At 36.8% G+C, this 17,053-nt stretch overlaps 1 protein-coding gene across 1 annotated transcript in view; it reads right to left on the reverse strand.

Annotated features, from left to right (window-relative positions):
* Window positions 1–17,053, reverse strand: part of XRN1 (5'-3' exoribonuclease 1) — a 113,220-nt gene that overhangs the window by 54,823 nt on the left and 41,344 nt on the right. Inside the window, exons 19-22 of the mRNA XM_077756726.1 lie at window positions 16,313–16,416; window positions 12,611–12,742; window positions 3,125–3,287; window positions 56–169 (exon numbers count right to left, since the gene is read on the reverse strand). Of these exons, the coding sequence (XP_077612852.1) occupies window positions 56–169; window positions 3,125–3,287; window positions 12,611–12,742; window positions 16,313–16,416 (513 nt within the window). The remainder of the gene's footprint in view (window positions 1–55; window positions 170–3,124; window positions 3,288–12,610; window positions 12,743–16,312; window positions 16,417–17,053) is intronic.

The following is a 17,053-nucleotide window of genomic DNA, read 5'->3' on the forward strand; positions in this document are numbered from 1 at the left end:
TGTATTAACTTGAAACTAGAAAGAAATGTAATTAGTAACAATAACAGGAACTAACTTCTCCAGTGCAGCCATAATAGGGGGTTCCCAGCATAAAGACCATACTTCTAGGAGGAAACAAGTCATCCAATGTTTTGATACCGGAGAAACGGGAGTCAAAAGCTCGGATGTCCTATGTAGAATGAAATATAAAAGTAAATCAGTACAGTCAAAGTTTCTATAGATTGCACATGAAGTTTTTCTTCCTATGGAGTTAGGACTATGCTGTCTGCAAATGTGAAATGTAAAGATTTTCTACATAGCAATACTAATAGCTAAAATGTATTGACTCTATATGCCACTCTTCTAGGTATTTCACACATTTATTAGTTTATTTCATTTTCAAGACAACACTCTGTAGCACATATTTAGTCTCACTTTATACCTGAGGAAACTAAGGCACAGAAAGGGGGTAAAATATTGCCTAAGATACTCTTTTCCAAAATTACAGTATCAATACATGCTTTAAAAAATTTTTGTCTCAGGGCACCTTGGTGGCTCAGTCAGTTGTTTGACTCTTGATTTCAGCTCAGGTCATGATCTCATGGGTTCGTGAGTTTAAGCTCCACTTCAGCCTCTACACTGACAAGGCAGAGCCTGCTTCTAATTTTCTCTCCCTTTCTTTCTGCCCCTTCCCCATTCTCTTTCTCTCAAATAAAAATAAATAAAACTTAAAAAATTTTTTGTCTTATAACACCAAGATTACAAACACAAAAACAATGCCTCCCCCCCATTAATTTAGTTAAATCAAACACTTTTTAGAGAATAAAATTTTTTAAATTTAAAATTGTGTTAGGCTAATGCTGGAATTTTTCATTAGTGATGAAGTTTAAAAAAACATAAATAAATAAGAGAAGCTCCCTAATCATCCATAGAGTGAGTGACTGAGCATAATCCTATAAAGACTATAGTTTTTGAGGCGGTTCACGATGGCAACATAGGAAGATCCTGAACTCATCTCCTCCCATGGAGACAGCAAACCTTCAGCTACATGTAGGACAATTAGTTCCTTCTGAAAAAGACCTGAAAACTAGCCCAGATCCTCCACAACAAAAGATAAAAGGTACACATCGATAAGGATGGGAGAGGCAGAGACATACTGTTGCCAATAACCCCAGCCCTGATGTGAAGACCACAATCAGGAGTGATCTCAAAAATATGGAGCTTCTTCCTATGAAGGTACCATATCAGGCACCCCAACTCTTGGGAACTATGCTAGAGAGATAGGCCCCCAAAATATCTGGCTTCCAAACCAATGGGGCTTACGTACAGGAAACCCAAAGGGCTACAGGGAACTGAGATTCTGCTCCTAACAGGCCTGTGTGCAGATCCACTTGCCCTGAGACACAGGGTCAAAATAGCAATTTGAAAGCACCTAGACCATACAGGGAAATGATTCATTTGCTAATCTTAAAGTGTCTGCAAGAGGGGCAGGGGCCTGCTGGGACTTTTTTTGGGAACAGAAGGGCTGGCAGGTGTGCCTACAGCCTTGCTAAAGCAGGCAGGGACACCTCATCTTCAGTATATATGTGGTCTTTCTCTACAAATACATACCCACCTGCCCCACAGGAATACTACTCAGCCATAAAAAGGAATGAAAATCTTGCCATGTGCAACATCAGGGATGGACCATGAGGGTATTATGCTAAGTGAAAGAAGTCAGAGAAAGACAAATACCATATGACTTCACTTAATATGGAATCTAAAAAACAAAACAAACAAAATACAACACAACTACCAGAATACAGAGAACAGACTGGTGGTTGCAGAGCGAAGAGGTTATAGGGGGATGGGTGAAATGGTAAAGAGGCTTATATGTAGTCAATAATAATGTACTGCATAACTTGAAAGTTGCTAAAATAGTACATCTTAAAAGTTCTCACGAGAAAAAAATTTCTGTAACTTTATAACAAAAACTTTATAATGACAGTAACAAAACTTATACTGGTGATCATTTGGCAGTGTACACAAATATTCATTCCTTTTGTACACCTGAACCCAATATATTATATGTCAATTATACCTAAAAAAAAAAAGTACAGTTTTTTCAAATTATATTACATAATAGTCTCCATACTGTTTTCCAGTATGGAGGTTCCTCAAAAAATTAAAAACACAACTACCCTATGACCTAGCAACTGGAACACTAGGTATTTATTCAAAGGACACAAAAATACTGATTCAAAGGGGCACATGCACCCCAATGTTTACAGCAGCACTAACAACAATAGCCAAATTATGGAAAGAGCCCAAATGTGATGAATGGATAAAGACGTAGTATATGTATACAATGGAGTATTACTCAGTGATCAAAAAGAATAAAATCCTGCCATTTGCAACAATGTGGAGAGAACTAGAGTATATTATGCTAAAAAATAAGTCAGAAATAACAGAAAGACAAATATATGATTTCACTCATATGTGGAATTTAATAAACAAGACAGATGAACATAGGGGAAGGAAAGGAAAAATAAGCTAAAAAGAGAGGGGGAGGCAAACAATAAGAGACTCTTAAATATAGAGAATAAAATGAAGGTTTCTGGAGGGGCTTAGGGTATAGGGGATGGGCTAAATGGGTGATGAGCATTAAGAAGGGCACTTGTTGGGATGAGCATTGGGCGTTACATGTAAGTGATGAATTACTAAATTCTACTCTTGAAATCATTATTACACTATATGCTAACTAACTTGGTTTAAAATAAAATTTAAAAATTGAAAAAGAGGGGTGCCTGGGTGGCTCAGTTGGTAAAGCGTCTGACTTCGGCTCAGGTCCTGATCTCATGGTTCATGGGTTCAAGCCCTGTGTCGGGCTCTGTGCTGACAGCTAGCTCAGAGCCTGGAGCCTGTCTTCGGATTCTGTCTCCCTCTCTCTCTGACCTTCCCCTGCTTACGCTCTCTCTCACTCTCTCTCAGAAATAAATAAAACATTAAAAAATAAATGAATAAAAATTTAAAAAGAATAATCTTTATTATACACTGCTGCATTAGTCTTTTATTTATAAATAAATATTAATATGATACAATCTTTTGTTTATACAGTGTGAAATAATGTACATTAAGATACAACTGAGAACTGATGGTGACTTACCTTGACAATAGTTTGATAAACAAAAGGAAGAACTTGTTTCGACCACTGTTTCTCAAGACGAACTTCACCATTTTGATTTATTTGGTATTTACGACCTGTGAGTAACTGACCATATACAACTGCAGATGTTTCATTTATTACTATTCCTTTTCTTCTTAGGTAGCTAAAAGGAAGAATAAAAAAGAAATGTAGATATGAATGAGTGTGTATATATTCTAGGATTATAATACAACTACCAACTCATAATCAAATGCTTAAACTTTAAATACACATGCTAGCAGTTCTGAGTACCTAACTTAAGATGTTTTGCATTAGTTTTTTTTACTCTATGGATACCTCTCCCAATATCTGTGTGATTAAATCAGAACTCATTTAAGATATGTAAGAAATTCTCATATTTCATAATCACCAGGAGGGTGAAAAGAAAAAAAAGTAAAAACAGCAAGTATTGGAAACGATACAGAGAAACTGGAACACTTGTACGTTGCTAGTGGGAATGTAAAATGGTACAGCCACTGTGAAAAACAGTTGGACTGTTCTTCAGAAAGTCTAGCAATTCCACTTCTAGGTAAATACATAAAGGACTGGAAAGGTACTCAAATAAGTATTTATAAATGAATGCACAGCAGCAGCATTACTCACTATAGCAAAAAGGTGGTAAGAATCCAAATGTCCTCCAACAGGGGACCAGCAAAAGGTGGCATATCCATACAATAAAATATCTAGCCATAAAAAGAAAGAAGTACTGATACATGCTACAATGTGTATAAACTTAAAAAACTATGCTAAGTGTAAGAAGTTAGACACAAAAGGGCACATATTATGTATGTTCCATTTATGCAAAACATCCAGGATAGGTGAATCTAGAAAGACAGAAGGAGGTTGACAGGGGCACTCAGTGGACTTTTTCAATCTAAAGTAGAGGTCGGCAAACTATAGTTATGAGCCAAATCCAGACTGCCTCCAGTTCTTGGTTAATAAAATTTTACTGAAACATAGTCAGCCATTTATTTACTGTCTATGATAGCTTTTATGTTACAACAGCATAGTTGAGTAGTTGTGATAAACACTATAAGGTCTATAAAGCCTAAAATATTTACTCTCTGGCCTTTACAGAAAAAATTTGCTGACCTCTGATCTAACAATACAATCATTCGTAATCCAAGGATAGTTTCCTATCTCCTTTCCATCTTCTCTTTCTAGAACTCCTATCAGAAAAATATTTAAAAAAAAAAGAAAAAAAAAATAGAAATTCTGACTACATGTTTTTTCATCTCTTCATGCTTTTGTACTATATGTTGAAGAAAGCCTTCAGCTTTATCTTTTAGCTCATTGATTCAATTTTTAGTATGCCTGTATTACTATTCAGGCCATATACTGAGCTCATTGTATCATAATTTAAATTTTATATTTGTAGTTTTATATATATCATATGATATATAAGTATATATAATACATAGTTGAATAACATTATTGTATATCTGTTTTCTTCATAGCAACTATACTTCATGGTGGTGTTCTCAATTGGTAGGGTTGGTCTGAAATAGCCATGCCATCTTTAAAAAGTTTTCCAACAAATTTCTGAAATGTAGCATTCTGCGACCATTTTCTAAAAATTCAATGGGATTTTTTTCCTCCTACTTCATTCAAAAGTTATTTAGTCAGTAATCTTGCTACTAATATGGCACGGATATCACAAGAAAGGAAAATTATCTACCAACCTCTCTCATGAAAGTAAATGCAAAAATTCTAAACATAATGTAACAAATTGAATCCAGTTATATATAAAAAGGATAATATATCATAGTCTAAGGGGATTTACTCCAGGAATTCAGGGCTAGATTTGTATTTTAAATTCAATTAATGTAGGGATGCCTGGGTAGCTCAGTCAGTTAAGTGTCCAACTTTGGCTCAGGTCATGATTTCATGGCCCATGGGTTCAAGCCCCACTTCAGGCTTTGCGCTGACAGCTCAGAGCCTGGAGCCTGCTTTAGATTTTGTGCCTCCCTCTCTTTCTGTCCCTCCATGGCTCATGCTCTGTCAAAAAACTAAACATTAAACATCAAAACTCTCAAAAAATAAAGATTAAAAAATTTAAAAAAATAAATTCAATCAATGTAACTAACTCACTAGATTAAAATTTAAAAAATCGTATGATCATTTTGAAAGATGCAGGAAAAAACTGAGAAAATCAGAACCAACTGATATAAACTCTCAACTAACTAGTAACAGAAGGAAATTTCCTTTATCTGATAAAGAATATTGATTTAAAAACCTCTATAGCCACCATCATATTTAACAGTGAATCATTTAAGACTTTTCCCTAAAATTGAGAATACCACAAATCTATAACAAAATTTTCAAATATGAGAAGGGTAATCAACTTCAGTCAGAAAAAGCACAAAATATCTGAACAGGGGGCACCTGGGTGACTCAGTTGGTTAAGGGTCCAACTTTGGCTCAGGTCATGATCTCACAGATAGTGAGTGTGAACCCTATACTGGCTTATCTGCTGTGAGCACAGAGCCTGCTTCAGATCTTCTGTCTCCCTCACCCTGACCCTCTCCCACTCGTCTTTTCTCTCTCTGAAAAATAAAATAAACATTAAAAACAAATCTGAACAGGCACTGCACAAAAGAGCACAAATGGCTGACAAATATGAAACATCTGTCAGGGAAATGCAAATTAAACCAAAATGAAATATCACTATATTAGAATGACTAAAATGGAAGAGACACTAATAAGTATTGGTAAGGGTAGAGATAAAAGAAATAAATTGCTAGAAGTGAGTAAATTGATATACTTTATTATTTTTTTTTATTTTTAAAATGTTTATTGTATTTTAGAGAGGAGGGACAGACCATGAGTGAGGAATGGGCAGAGACAGAGAGGGAGACACAGAATCTGAAGCAGGCTCCAGGCTCTGAGCTGTCAGCACAGAACCTGATGCGGGGCTTGAACTCATGAACCATGAGATCATGACCTGAGCTGAAGTCAGCACTTAACTGATTGAGCCACCCAGGTGCCTCAATACAATCACTTATTAAAAAAAAAAAATTTTTTTTAAGTTTATTTATTTTGACAGAGCGCATGCATACACATGAACAGGGGAGGGGAAGGGAGAGAAACAGAATCCCAAGTAGCCTCCATGCTATCAGTGCAGAGCCCATGTGGGGCTTGATCCCATGAACCATGAGATCATGACTTGAGTGACTTGAGATGCAATTAAGAGTTGGACACTTAACTGACTGAGCCACCCAGGTGCTCCAATACAATCACTTTGCAAATCTTTTTGGTGTTATCTACTAAAGCTGAGCTTAAGCATCATCCTATGAAACAATAATTCTACTCTTAGTCATGTACCTAACAGTAGTGCATACATAAGTGTTCACCAAAAGCCCTACACCAGAAACAACTCAACTGTCTATCCCCAATAGAATTCATAAATAAATTATCCTATATTCATAAAATATAATCATCAGTGAAAATGAATGAACTAAACGATACAGAACAACATAGATGAATATTAGAATCACAGTACTGAGCCAAAGAGGTCAGGTTCAAAAAGAATACATTCTGTATGAATCAATTCATACAAAGTTCAAAAATAGGAAAAATTAATCTCTAGAGTTATAAATCAAAATAGATACATTTGGATAGAGAAGTAGATAGTAATGGTTAGAAGAGGGCTAAAGGGACTTTGTGGATTCTGGCAACTTTTCTGTTGGTTCTATTTCTTGTCTTGTATTCTGTTTATACATGTGAAAACTTACCAAGATTATACACTTTATACACTTATGATTTGTATATATTCTTTTCTATGTATGTATGTATACTTAAATAAAAACTTTCTATTAGAAAAAAATAAACAGTAATTCAGAACAGTATCTTTAAATTTTCAAGTGGTAGGGAGATTTTTTTCCATTTACTTTTTTTTTTTAATGTTTTTTATTTACTTCTGAGAGAGAGAGAGAGACAGCGTGAGCAGGGGAAGGTCAGAGAGAGAAGGAGAAACAGAATCTGAAACAGGTTCCAGGCTCTGAGCTAGCTGTCAGCATAGAGCCCGATGCGGGGCTCAAACCCACGAACCGTGAGATCATGACCTGAGCCGAAGTCAGACGCTTAACCAACTGAGCCACCCAGGCGCCCTTTTTTTCCATTTACTTTTGCTTTTACATTACATTTTTATTGTTTTGGGGTCAGTTTTGTAGTCTGTATTCTTTTTTTTTAACACCTCAATTTTTTCCTTAATTTTTATTTTTAAGTAAGCTCTATCCCCAATGTGGGGCTTGAACTCATGACCCTGAGATCAAGAGTTGCATACTCTACTCACTGAACAAGCCAGGCACCCCCTAGTCTGTGTTCTTTCTTTGTTTTATTACTATTATTATTATTTTTAAAGAATGATTTTTTAAATGTTTATTTATCTTTGAGAGAGAAAGAACACAAGCAAGGGAGCGCCAGAGAGAGGGAGACACAGAATCTTAAGCAGGGACTAGGCTCTGAGCTGTAGGCATCCAATGAGACCTCCTCATCTGCCCCCATGCCAAACACAAACCAACCTATAGTTGTCTACCACACTTAAAATAGAGGAGCTATCGCTGGGGATTGGAGGCAAGATGGCGGAGAAGTAAGGGGCTCCATACATTTCGTCTGCATCCATCTCTCAAACAGAGAAGGCCTGAAGTTGTAAGACACTGAGCCACAGGAGTTTGGGAAGAGAAAGAGACAAAGTACACTGGGAAGGAAACCTCATAAGTGCGTGAGTGCAAACTGGGGAAGATAAAAGCGGGACGGGACCCAGAGATACGGAGGGAGGGGAGGGAACCCGGCTTGCGTGCAGCTGCGGTGAATGATAAACCAGTGAGTGGTGGTTAGCTGCCGCGAGTCCAGGGAAAAGGAAAGAAAAGCTGAGATTGCTCATAGAATCGTCCCTGGAGAAGAGAAAAAAACCTCGGCTTGGAAAGACACTGTTTTTTTAGCTCTGGCTGGGGTCCTGGTCCCAGAAGGCGCCAGGAAAAACTGAACTGCTGTGCTCCCGGTACCATCCATGGCGGTGGCGGCTGGTGAACGGGCAGCAACGCCTGCGGAGGCAGTCCTAGCGCCGGGTGGAGAGGCAGCGGTGCGTGTGACAGCCGCCCAGTGAAGTGGCGGTGGCAGCGACCCAGTGAAGTGGTACTGGCGCCCGGTGAAGCGGCGGCGGCGGGCAACAGCGGCCCGCTGAAGCTGCGGCGGTGGCGTGGCACTGCAGCCATGCAGGCTCTAAGGACCTGAAGTTGCTAAGTTCCCTGAACGTACTCGGGTTGTATCCCTGCTTGACCCTGGCGGATCTGAGGCTCTGACAGTTCCCCCCCTCCACCCAACTCAACCCCCAGGCAAGAGGGAAGCAGTGACCTGCGGGACTGTTCAGGGCAGTATAACAAAGCCCGCAGACTGGGACCTGGAACCAGGCGGGGTATGGAGCATAGAACTCAGCCCACCTTGGCTACATCCTCAGCACAGGGAGATCAGCCCGAAGAAGTAATTTGCAACGCTTGGTTGAGAAGGGACTGGGGCAACGCCATTCTTCTCCCCACAACCACCAAGGAGGGGCCTCAGGGAGGCCAGCGCACACAGTGGAGACAAGACCTGCCTACACCAAACCACACCCATCCAGATAGCTGTTTTGTTGTTGTTGTAGCTGTTTTTACCTGAGCCTGGATTTGCATGTTTATTGGTTTTGTCTGTGCGTTTGTGTGCCTGTGTTCCCTCTGTGGTTGTCTGTTTTCTTTTTCCAAGGCTGCTTCAAGAAACAAGCCAAACTACATATGGTGTAGAGTCCCTAATACCACTACCAGTAGGGAAACAAAATAGCCAAACGCTCAACAAGAGAAAACAGGACACCATCCAAAGAACACTTCCTGAACAGACAGGCCCTGAACAGTCAAAAGAGCCCTCTCTAACAGAGCAGAACTCGCCGTGTGTACAACAAGGTTTTAAAATTAACAAGACATAGAAAGCAAACCAAAATGATGAAACGGAAGAACTCTCCTACAAAGAAACTCCAGGAAGAAATGATAGCTAGAGAACTGCTCAAAACAGATATAAGCAACATAACTGANGAAAAGAAAATGACTTAAATTTTGAGACAACACAGTAAATAAAGTTAAAATTTAAAAAACAAACAAACAAAAGAACAGAGTGTGTTTGAGTAACTGGCATACTGAATGGCTGGAGAAATTTTAATGAAAGGCATCACTATGCAATTTTAGTTAGTCTTACTGCAATTAAAAAAATAATAAACTGTCTCACACCCCCCAAAAATAAAAAAATAAAGTAGAGGAGCTATCTTTTATCCTTTTTAAGAACCTTTTTCCATCTTCAAATACATTGTTTTCTTTCTTTTGAAAATTGCACCTCTCTTCTCATTTACTTTTACCCATGATCATATCTTTCTGAATCAACCAAAAACCAAGTCCACTCAATTCTATATCCTTCCTCAGATATGTCTTACTGGTAGTTTTCATTAGAAAGGACATGTGTTACACAAAAATACAGAAATGGTTCAGTCATGTCATATGCACTTAGAAGGTTTCTAAAAATAAAATCATATATTTTGGTTTTCACTGAAATATTTCATGTGTTATGTTTACAAAAAAAAAAAGGATGTACTGAATTTAGGAGAATATGTCTTGGATATATGGAACTATATGTGAAANTGGAAATAGTTCATGTGTTATGTTTACAAAAAAAAAAAAGGATGTACTGAATTTAGGAGAATATGTCTTGGATATATGGAACTATATGTGAAATCAGTGATAGTTTCTACATTCTTGCTGTATAAGTCTTAGGGCTAAGGATGGTCTGGTACAAGCATTACTCCTAATCATTAGAGCCATGAGATTTTCATGCTGATATAATGTGCAAAATCACGAGTAAATGAAGTACACCCTCACGGGCAAAGTATGAGTGGCCTTATGAATTTCAATTTAGAAGGCAGATTATGGAAGACTTTGGGATATTTGGGAGAAGAGGACAAAATGTGAGGTGATATGAGGGACTAATATGGTATTAAAGAAGAGCAGTTTAAGAAAATGGTGACCAGAATAAATAAACCTAAGTGTGTATGGATCCACATAGCCTTGTCTACCCTACTTGGTTAACAAAAGATCTTGAACTGGCAGGCACTAAAAATCATTGTCTTGTGTGAACCAGGATACAATTGCTATCAACTTCAGTAGTCTGTTGCCTTGATTGTTCTTTCTGCTCTTTGCTGCCATCATAGAAGATCAAGTCCATCCATATGGGAAAGAATAGGTAGAACAAGGGGTCAAGAGCTTTTGGTTTACTTCACAAATGAGGCTTTTGAAGGTGTTTATTCCTATTACATCTCCATGTCTTTTACTGTCAGTCATTCCTTACCCATACTAGTCTGGCTTATAGCCCCAATGCTCAACCAAAATAGGTTTTACTTCATTAAGGAGGGCACTTTTCAGGATGAGCAGTGGGTGTCATATGTAAGAGATAAATCACTGGGTTCTACTCCTGAAGCCAATCCTATGCTGCATGTTAACTAATTTGAATTTGAAATTTTTAAAAACGCTCTTTTTTAAAAGATTTTTTAAAAAGTTTATTTGTTTATTTTTGAGAGAGAGAGAACAAACGGAGGAGGGGCAGAGAGAGAAGAAGACAGAGGATCTAAAGCAGGCTCTGTGCTGACAGCAGAGAGCCCAACATAGGGCTCAAATTCACAAATTGTGAGATTATGACCTGAGCTGAAGTAAGATGCTCAACCGACTGAGCCACCCAGGTGCCCCTCCTCATTTTCTTTTTTAATGCTCTCTTTTGGTCCCTCTTNTTATCCCTTATTCTTGAAACATTCTTTTTTCTTTGATTTCATGATATAACACTTTCCTGGCTGTCTTCCTACCTGTCAGATTGCCTTGTTCTTTTTCCTTTGTTTCCTCATTTTCCTCATTTAGGGTTCCTTCTTGATTCCAATATTCCAGCCACACTGCCCATTATCATTAATATTATACATGCTACTTTTTCTACCACAGGGAGTTTGTATGTACCTTTTACCTCATCTTGAAAAGTACTTCCTTTTCATTCTTTGCCTAATTCCTACCCCACATTCATATAACAGTTTAATCAACATTTTCCTTAGGAAAGTTTTCTGTGACTAAGGCAAATCCCTCCTTACCTAGATCAAACTCCTCTATTATGTAGTCTCAGAGCACTACTCCTTCAAAGCAAGTATGTTAACTGCAATTTGATAAAAAATTTACACAAGACATTAATGTCTATCTTTCATCTACCAGCCATAAGCTTCATGAGTATAGGGGCTGTGATTTTATTCCCTAATGTATATGCAGTGCTAATTACTATACCTAGCAGGTGTCAGTAAATAATTGTTGAATACATAAACAAATGTCTAAACTCTTATAGTATTTTGAATGACTTTCTTTTCAATCAAAGGAGTTGAACAAAACAATCTTTATTCATTCAAGCTAACATTTATTGACTGCCTAGTGCATTAGCCAAGGAATGAGAATAGTGATGATGAAGAAACAGATGTGTTCCCTACCCGTACAGAGCATAGTATCTAGGGAAAAAGTCATTACGCACAAAAATAAATTTATTATTGTGATTTATGCACTATAAAATAAAACTCAGTACAGTATGAACCAAGACAGGAGTATCTAATTACTATCAGAAGGCAAAAATACACTCTACTTTCTGAGAGCTATCTCCTTCTTTGACACTGGGATGTTTTTTTATAATCTTTTTACATTTTCCCTGTTTATGTATCTTTGAATAAGAATACTATGGCCTGCTATTAGCTCCAAAATTGTGTAAGAGGCATCTCCTCAAATTTCCCATTTATCAATGGATGCTATTATAGTTTTAACAGGAAGGGTGTTGGATATGCATTTATAACACCATTCCATGTGCCACTGCCAGTCTCTATTATTCTGTTTTGGTTTAGAGAATTCTAGTACTTAGATGAAGAAAGGGAAGTACTGTTATGGTAGGATCATGGACGAAAGCAAGCTTCTTAGTTATTTGGTTGGTACAGACCTTGTATTTCTAAATTCAGGGGCATATGGAACTTAGGTGTAGGAAGCATAGGAGAGTGAGCAAGTGAGGAACAAAGGAAAACTTTCTTTCCTATTTTCATTACTACATGTGGCAAAGAAATTCAATAGCCTTATGATTAGTAAAAATAACTCTCAAATTCAGGCAACCTTAACTATTATTCCCAATATTATGTGATTCTGTCTTTTCCTCTTTTGTACAAGTATTTTAGTGACAAGCTGGGCAAGGCTGTAACTGCTGCTAACCAGGTATTATTTTAAATTAGAACTCATTATTTTCTTCAGAACATAAAATGAAGATGTAGTCAGTATTCAGAGTAAATACTATGTTAAGCAGAAAGTAAGTCAGAGGACAAGTGCATTATATCACATTCTACTTTTAACATTAAATACATTTTATGACACTCACTATTCTGAAATTCCTTGTACTTCTTTTGTCCAGTTAGACTGTTCTTTGTCTCCAAGATGGGCCACTTTAGATGGTGGGACGGTTCTTCCTAAATAAAGCTTCTGTGTTCCTGGAGGTTCTTCCAAGTAAAATCTTAAAAATTAAAATAAAATTAAAATGGTATTACTCCCAAATTTGTTGTTTAATATAGTGTTCTAGTAGTATGAGTCTTCAAAATGAAAAGGTTTCTATATGGTTATAATAGGAAAAAAACCAAGCCTTATTTTTTTAGCTGTAATATAAATTTCAGGACATGGACTTATAAAAATTTTCAACTGAAATATAAGAATTATTATTCTTTCTCTTTATTATTTAAAAAAAAATTTTGTAAATGTTTTATTTATTTCTGAGAGAGAGTGAGAGAGACGCGTGATCAGGGGAGGGTCAGAGAGAGAGGGAGATACAAAATCTGAAGTAGGCTCCAGGCTCTGAGTTAGCTGTCAGCACAGAGCCTGATGCAGGGCTTGAATCCACAAACCGTGAGATCATGACCTGAGCCGAAGTCTGACGCTTAACCAACTGAGCCACCCAGGAGCCCCTATTCTTTCTCTTTAAAAAAACTAAATACAGGGGCACCTGGTGGCTCAGTTGGTTGAGTGCCTGACTTCGGCTCAGGTCATGATCTAGCAGTTCGTGAGTTTGAGCCCTGTCGTGCTCTGTGTGCACAGCTCAGAGCCCAGAGCCTGGTTTGGATTCTGTGTCTCCCTCTCTCTCTACCCCTCCCCCACTCACGCCCCTATTCTTTCTCTTTAAAAAAACTAAATACAGGGGCACCTGGTGGCTCAGTTGGTTGAGTGCCTGACTTCGGCTCAGGTCATGATCTAGCAGTTCGTGAGTTTGAGCCCTGTCGTGCTCTGTGTGCACAGCTCAGAGCCCAGAGCCTGGTTTGGATTCTGTGTCTCCCTCTCTCTCTACCCCTCCCCCACTCACATTCCGTCTCTGTCAAAAATAAACATTAAAAAAATTAAAAAACCTAAATACCTAATAAAATATAAATATTTATAGATTTAAAAATTCTCTCAAATTCAATAAAGTATTCTTACTAAAAAGCTTAACTTGATTCTGATCAAGCCACTATACTTAACTACTAGTTGACAGGAAATACATGGGATGGAAGACCAACTCTAATGACACTATGAGGAGATAACCAAGCAAATTCAGAATTCTACAAAATAACTGACCTGGACTCTTCAAGAAAAAAGTCAAGGAAGTTAGTTTAGCCGGGTCCCAGGATATAAAAGCAACATACAGAAATCAGTTGTATTTCTAGATATTATCTGGGGAAAGTGAAATTTAAAACATAATTTTCATTTACAGTTGCTCCAAAATAATTTAAGCAGAGTGATTCCTTCTGCCTTATTTTTTAAAAATGTTTATTTATTTATTTTGAGAGAGAAAGGGAGAGAGAAAGACGGGAGGGAGAGAGACTCCCAAAGAGGCTCTGAGCTGTAGGTAGAGCCCAACATGGGGCTCAAATCCACGAACTGAGATCACGATCTGAGCCAAAATCAAGAGTCAGACACTTAAGCAACTGAGCCAGCTAGGTGTCTCCCTTCTGTGTCATTTTTATTTTTCAGTTATTTTTGCTATTTTTGTTCTTTTCCTTTCCATACAAATTCTAGAATATACTGTTCTGTATCTATAAAAATCTGGGAGAGATTTTGATAGGAATTGCTTTAAACCTATGAATAATTTGGGGAGATTTGGTATCTTTACTTGTTGTGTCTTCAAATCCAAATGGATCTCCATTTATTTCAATCTTTGATTTCTTTCATCAGTGTTTTTTGCTTCTTTTCAGCATACAGATCTTATATATAATTTGTTAGATTTATAGCCAAGGTTAAGACTTACTATACAGCTATAGTAATAAGACAGTATGGTACTGGTATAAAAACAGACATACAGATAAATGGAACAAAATGGAAAACCCAGAAGTAGACCCACACAAATGTGCTCAACTGATTTCTGACAAAAGGTGTAAAGGCAATCTAATGGAGGAAGGCCATCTTTTCAACAAATCGTGCTGGAGCAACTGAATATTCATTCATATTTCTGTGGACAGGTCTGTTGCTAACCCCATGGATCTACCCTTGTTGGTTAAGGACCTTTTGTCCTAGCTGCTTTCAGAATTCTCTTTATATTTTGCAAGTTTCACTATGCTATGACCTGTTTTTGTTGATTTTGAGGAGAGTTCTCTGTGCTTCTTGGACCTGAATGCCTGTTTCCTTTCCCAGATTAGGAAAGTTCTCTGCTATAATCTGTTCAAATAAACCTTTTGTAGGGGAAGGGAAGGAAGAATAAATAAGATGAAAAAACAGAGGGAGGCAAACCGTAAGAGACTATTAACTAGAGAGAACAAACTGAGAACTGCTAGAGGGGTGGTGGGTGACGGTGTGGCTAAATGGGTGATGAGCATTAAGGAGGTACTAGTTGGAATGTGCACTGGGTGTTATATGTAAGTGATGAATCATTAAATTCTACTCCTGAAACCAATACTACACTAAATGTTAACTAACTTGAACTGAAATAAAATCTGGGAAGGAAAATAAAAAGTATATGGCACTTTCCATATGCTTCCATATAAATGTTTGCAAACACTTCCATCTTTATGAAGGAAGAAAAAAAGAACATTTATTCATAGACAAATATATGAACTTTGACCTAAACCTCATATCAAATACAAAACTTAATTCACAGTGGATCACAGATTTAAACATAAAAGGATGAGGTAAAATTATAATGCTTTTTGAAGAAAATACAGGAAAAAATCTCTGGGACCTAGGGCTAGGTACGTAAGGAGTTCTTAGACTAAAACCATGATCGGTAAAAGAAAAAACTGATAAACTGGACTCCATCAGAAAGGCAGGGGAACTGAATTCTGATGATTAACAGAATCCTCAAGATTTCTTGAATCCTCAATAAAATTCCCTCTGTAAATACTCACAGAGGAAAAAAATCCACACTGGCGGTGGCCTCTCATCAACAAAATTATACGACAGAACACAACTGAAGTATGTTTGCAGAGAACTAAGGAAAAAAGAACTGGGTCTCCACAATTCTAAACCTATGTGTGAGGAAAACAAAAATGATCTTTTGGATATGTTATAACTCAGAAAATGTTACATTTTCTCTGAAAAAAATTACGTTTGAAACTTCTAGATGTGTGAAAAATAACATCAAATTTATATGAAATAAAGATAAACAATGATAAAGAATACTAAATAATCACTGATAAAATGATTGTGAACTTGAGTAAAATAAGAAATTACTCCTTAAATAGAAGATCTGGATTTTAAAAAATTAATGTATTATTTAAATAAAACTGGGGAAGGGCATGGTAAAGGTAAGGTTATGTATGCTATTCATTCTTGTTAGAGAAGTACATTTACTAAATAATATAATAACTGCTAGCAAAAATTAGGATATAGAATCTAAAGTTATTAAAAGGAAAAGAAAGCAAAAGAGAAAAAATAATAAATGCAAATAAAATATCTCAGGGATGTATTATGGTTACATATTGAGTGATGTGATTAGAAGACTTTAATTTCGCTAGAGTGTAAATACTTTTCCAATAGTTATATCAGTTTTTAAAAGGATCAATAAAAGCCATCAAGTAAGCAAAACAAATATAAATCTGCAAAGTATACATCAAATTTTACTTACTTAGTTTCTCCATCTGATACACCAACAACTCTAGCTTCTTCAAGATGAGGCCAATTAACAAAGACAGACTTTCCAAGCACTAATGAAGCTATATTTTCTATACTCTTAAAGTAAAGAAGAAAAGTTCACTCATGTTTCAGGTCCAGAAGAAAATTTTACAAAGGCAAATTAAATAAAAGCTGGTTTGCATTTATAACTATCTTTAAAATCAATAACGACTCACCTTAATAATTAAAACAGATATCAATCAAATACCATTTACTCACTTAAGCCATTTATTCCCTTCAGTACCTGCTCTTTTCAAATTTTCCACTTACTTGAATTCAGTTAGTTCTCTTCATTTGTCTCTTCTAAGTTGTACCTTTATTGCTAACTACTCTTTATTTCTACTACATTTCCAGGATTTCTGTTCAGAGTTTTTTTTTTTTTTTTTCCTTTCCTTTAAAATACATTTTCAATTGTTTTTACTCATCTGCCTTTCTTTACCTTTTATTTTTTTACCCTTTATTTCAGTATGAATCTATTAAAGGTTACCAAGTTTATATCCCGCTCTGCCAATCTCTTCTTATTAGAGAGGTACTATGACCAACTTAAAGTACTTTTCTGCAGTATAAACACTGTGACACCAGGAAGCTTCTCTCCTTATTTTCTCAACAGCAATGGCAGTTACTAGTAAATTTTAATTTTAATCCTGAATGAAATTACTTGGTGAGAAGATAGGTTTCAGTGAAATTAAACAGA

The sequence above is a fragment of the Crocuta crocuta genome, unplaced genomic scaffold (genome assembly GCF_008692635.1).
Source record: "Crocuta crocuta isolate KB4526 unplaced genomic scaffold, BGI_CrCroc_1.0 scaffold337, whole genome shotgun sequence".
Lineage (NCBI taxonomy): Eukaryota > Metazoa > Chordata > Mammalia > Carnivora > Hyaenidae > Crocuta > Crocuta crocuta.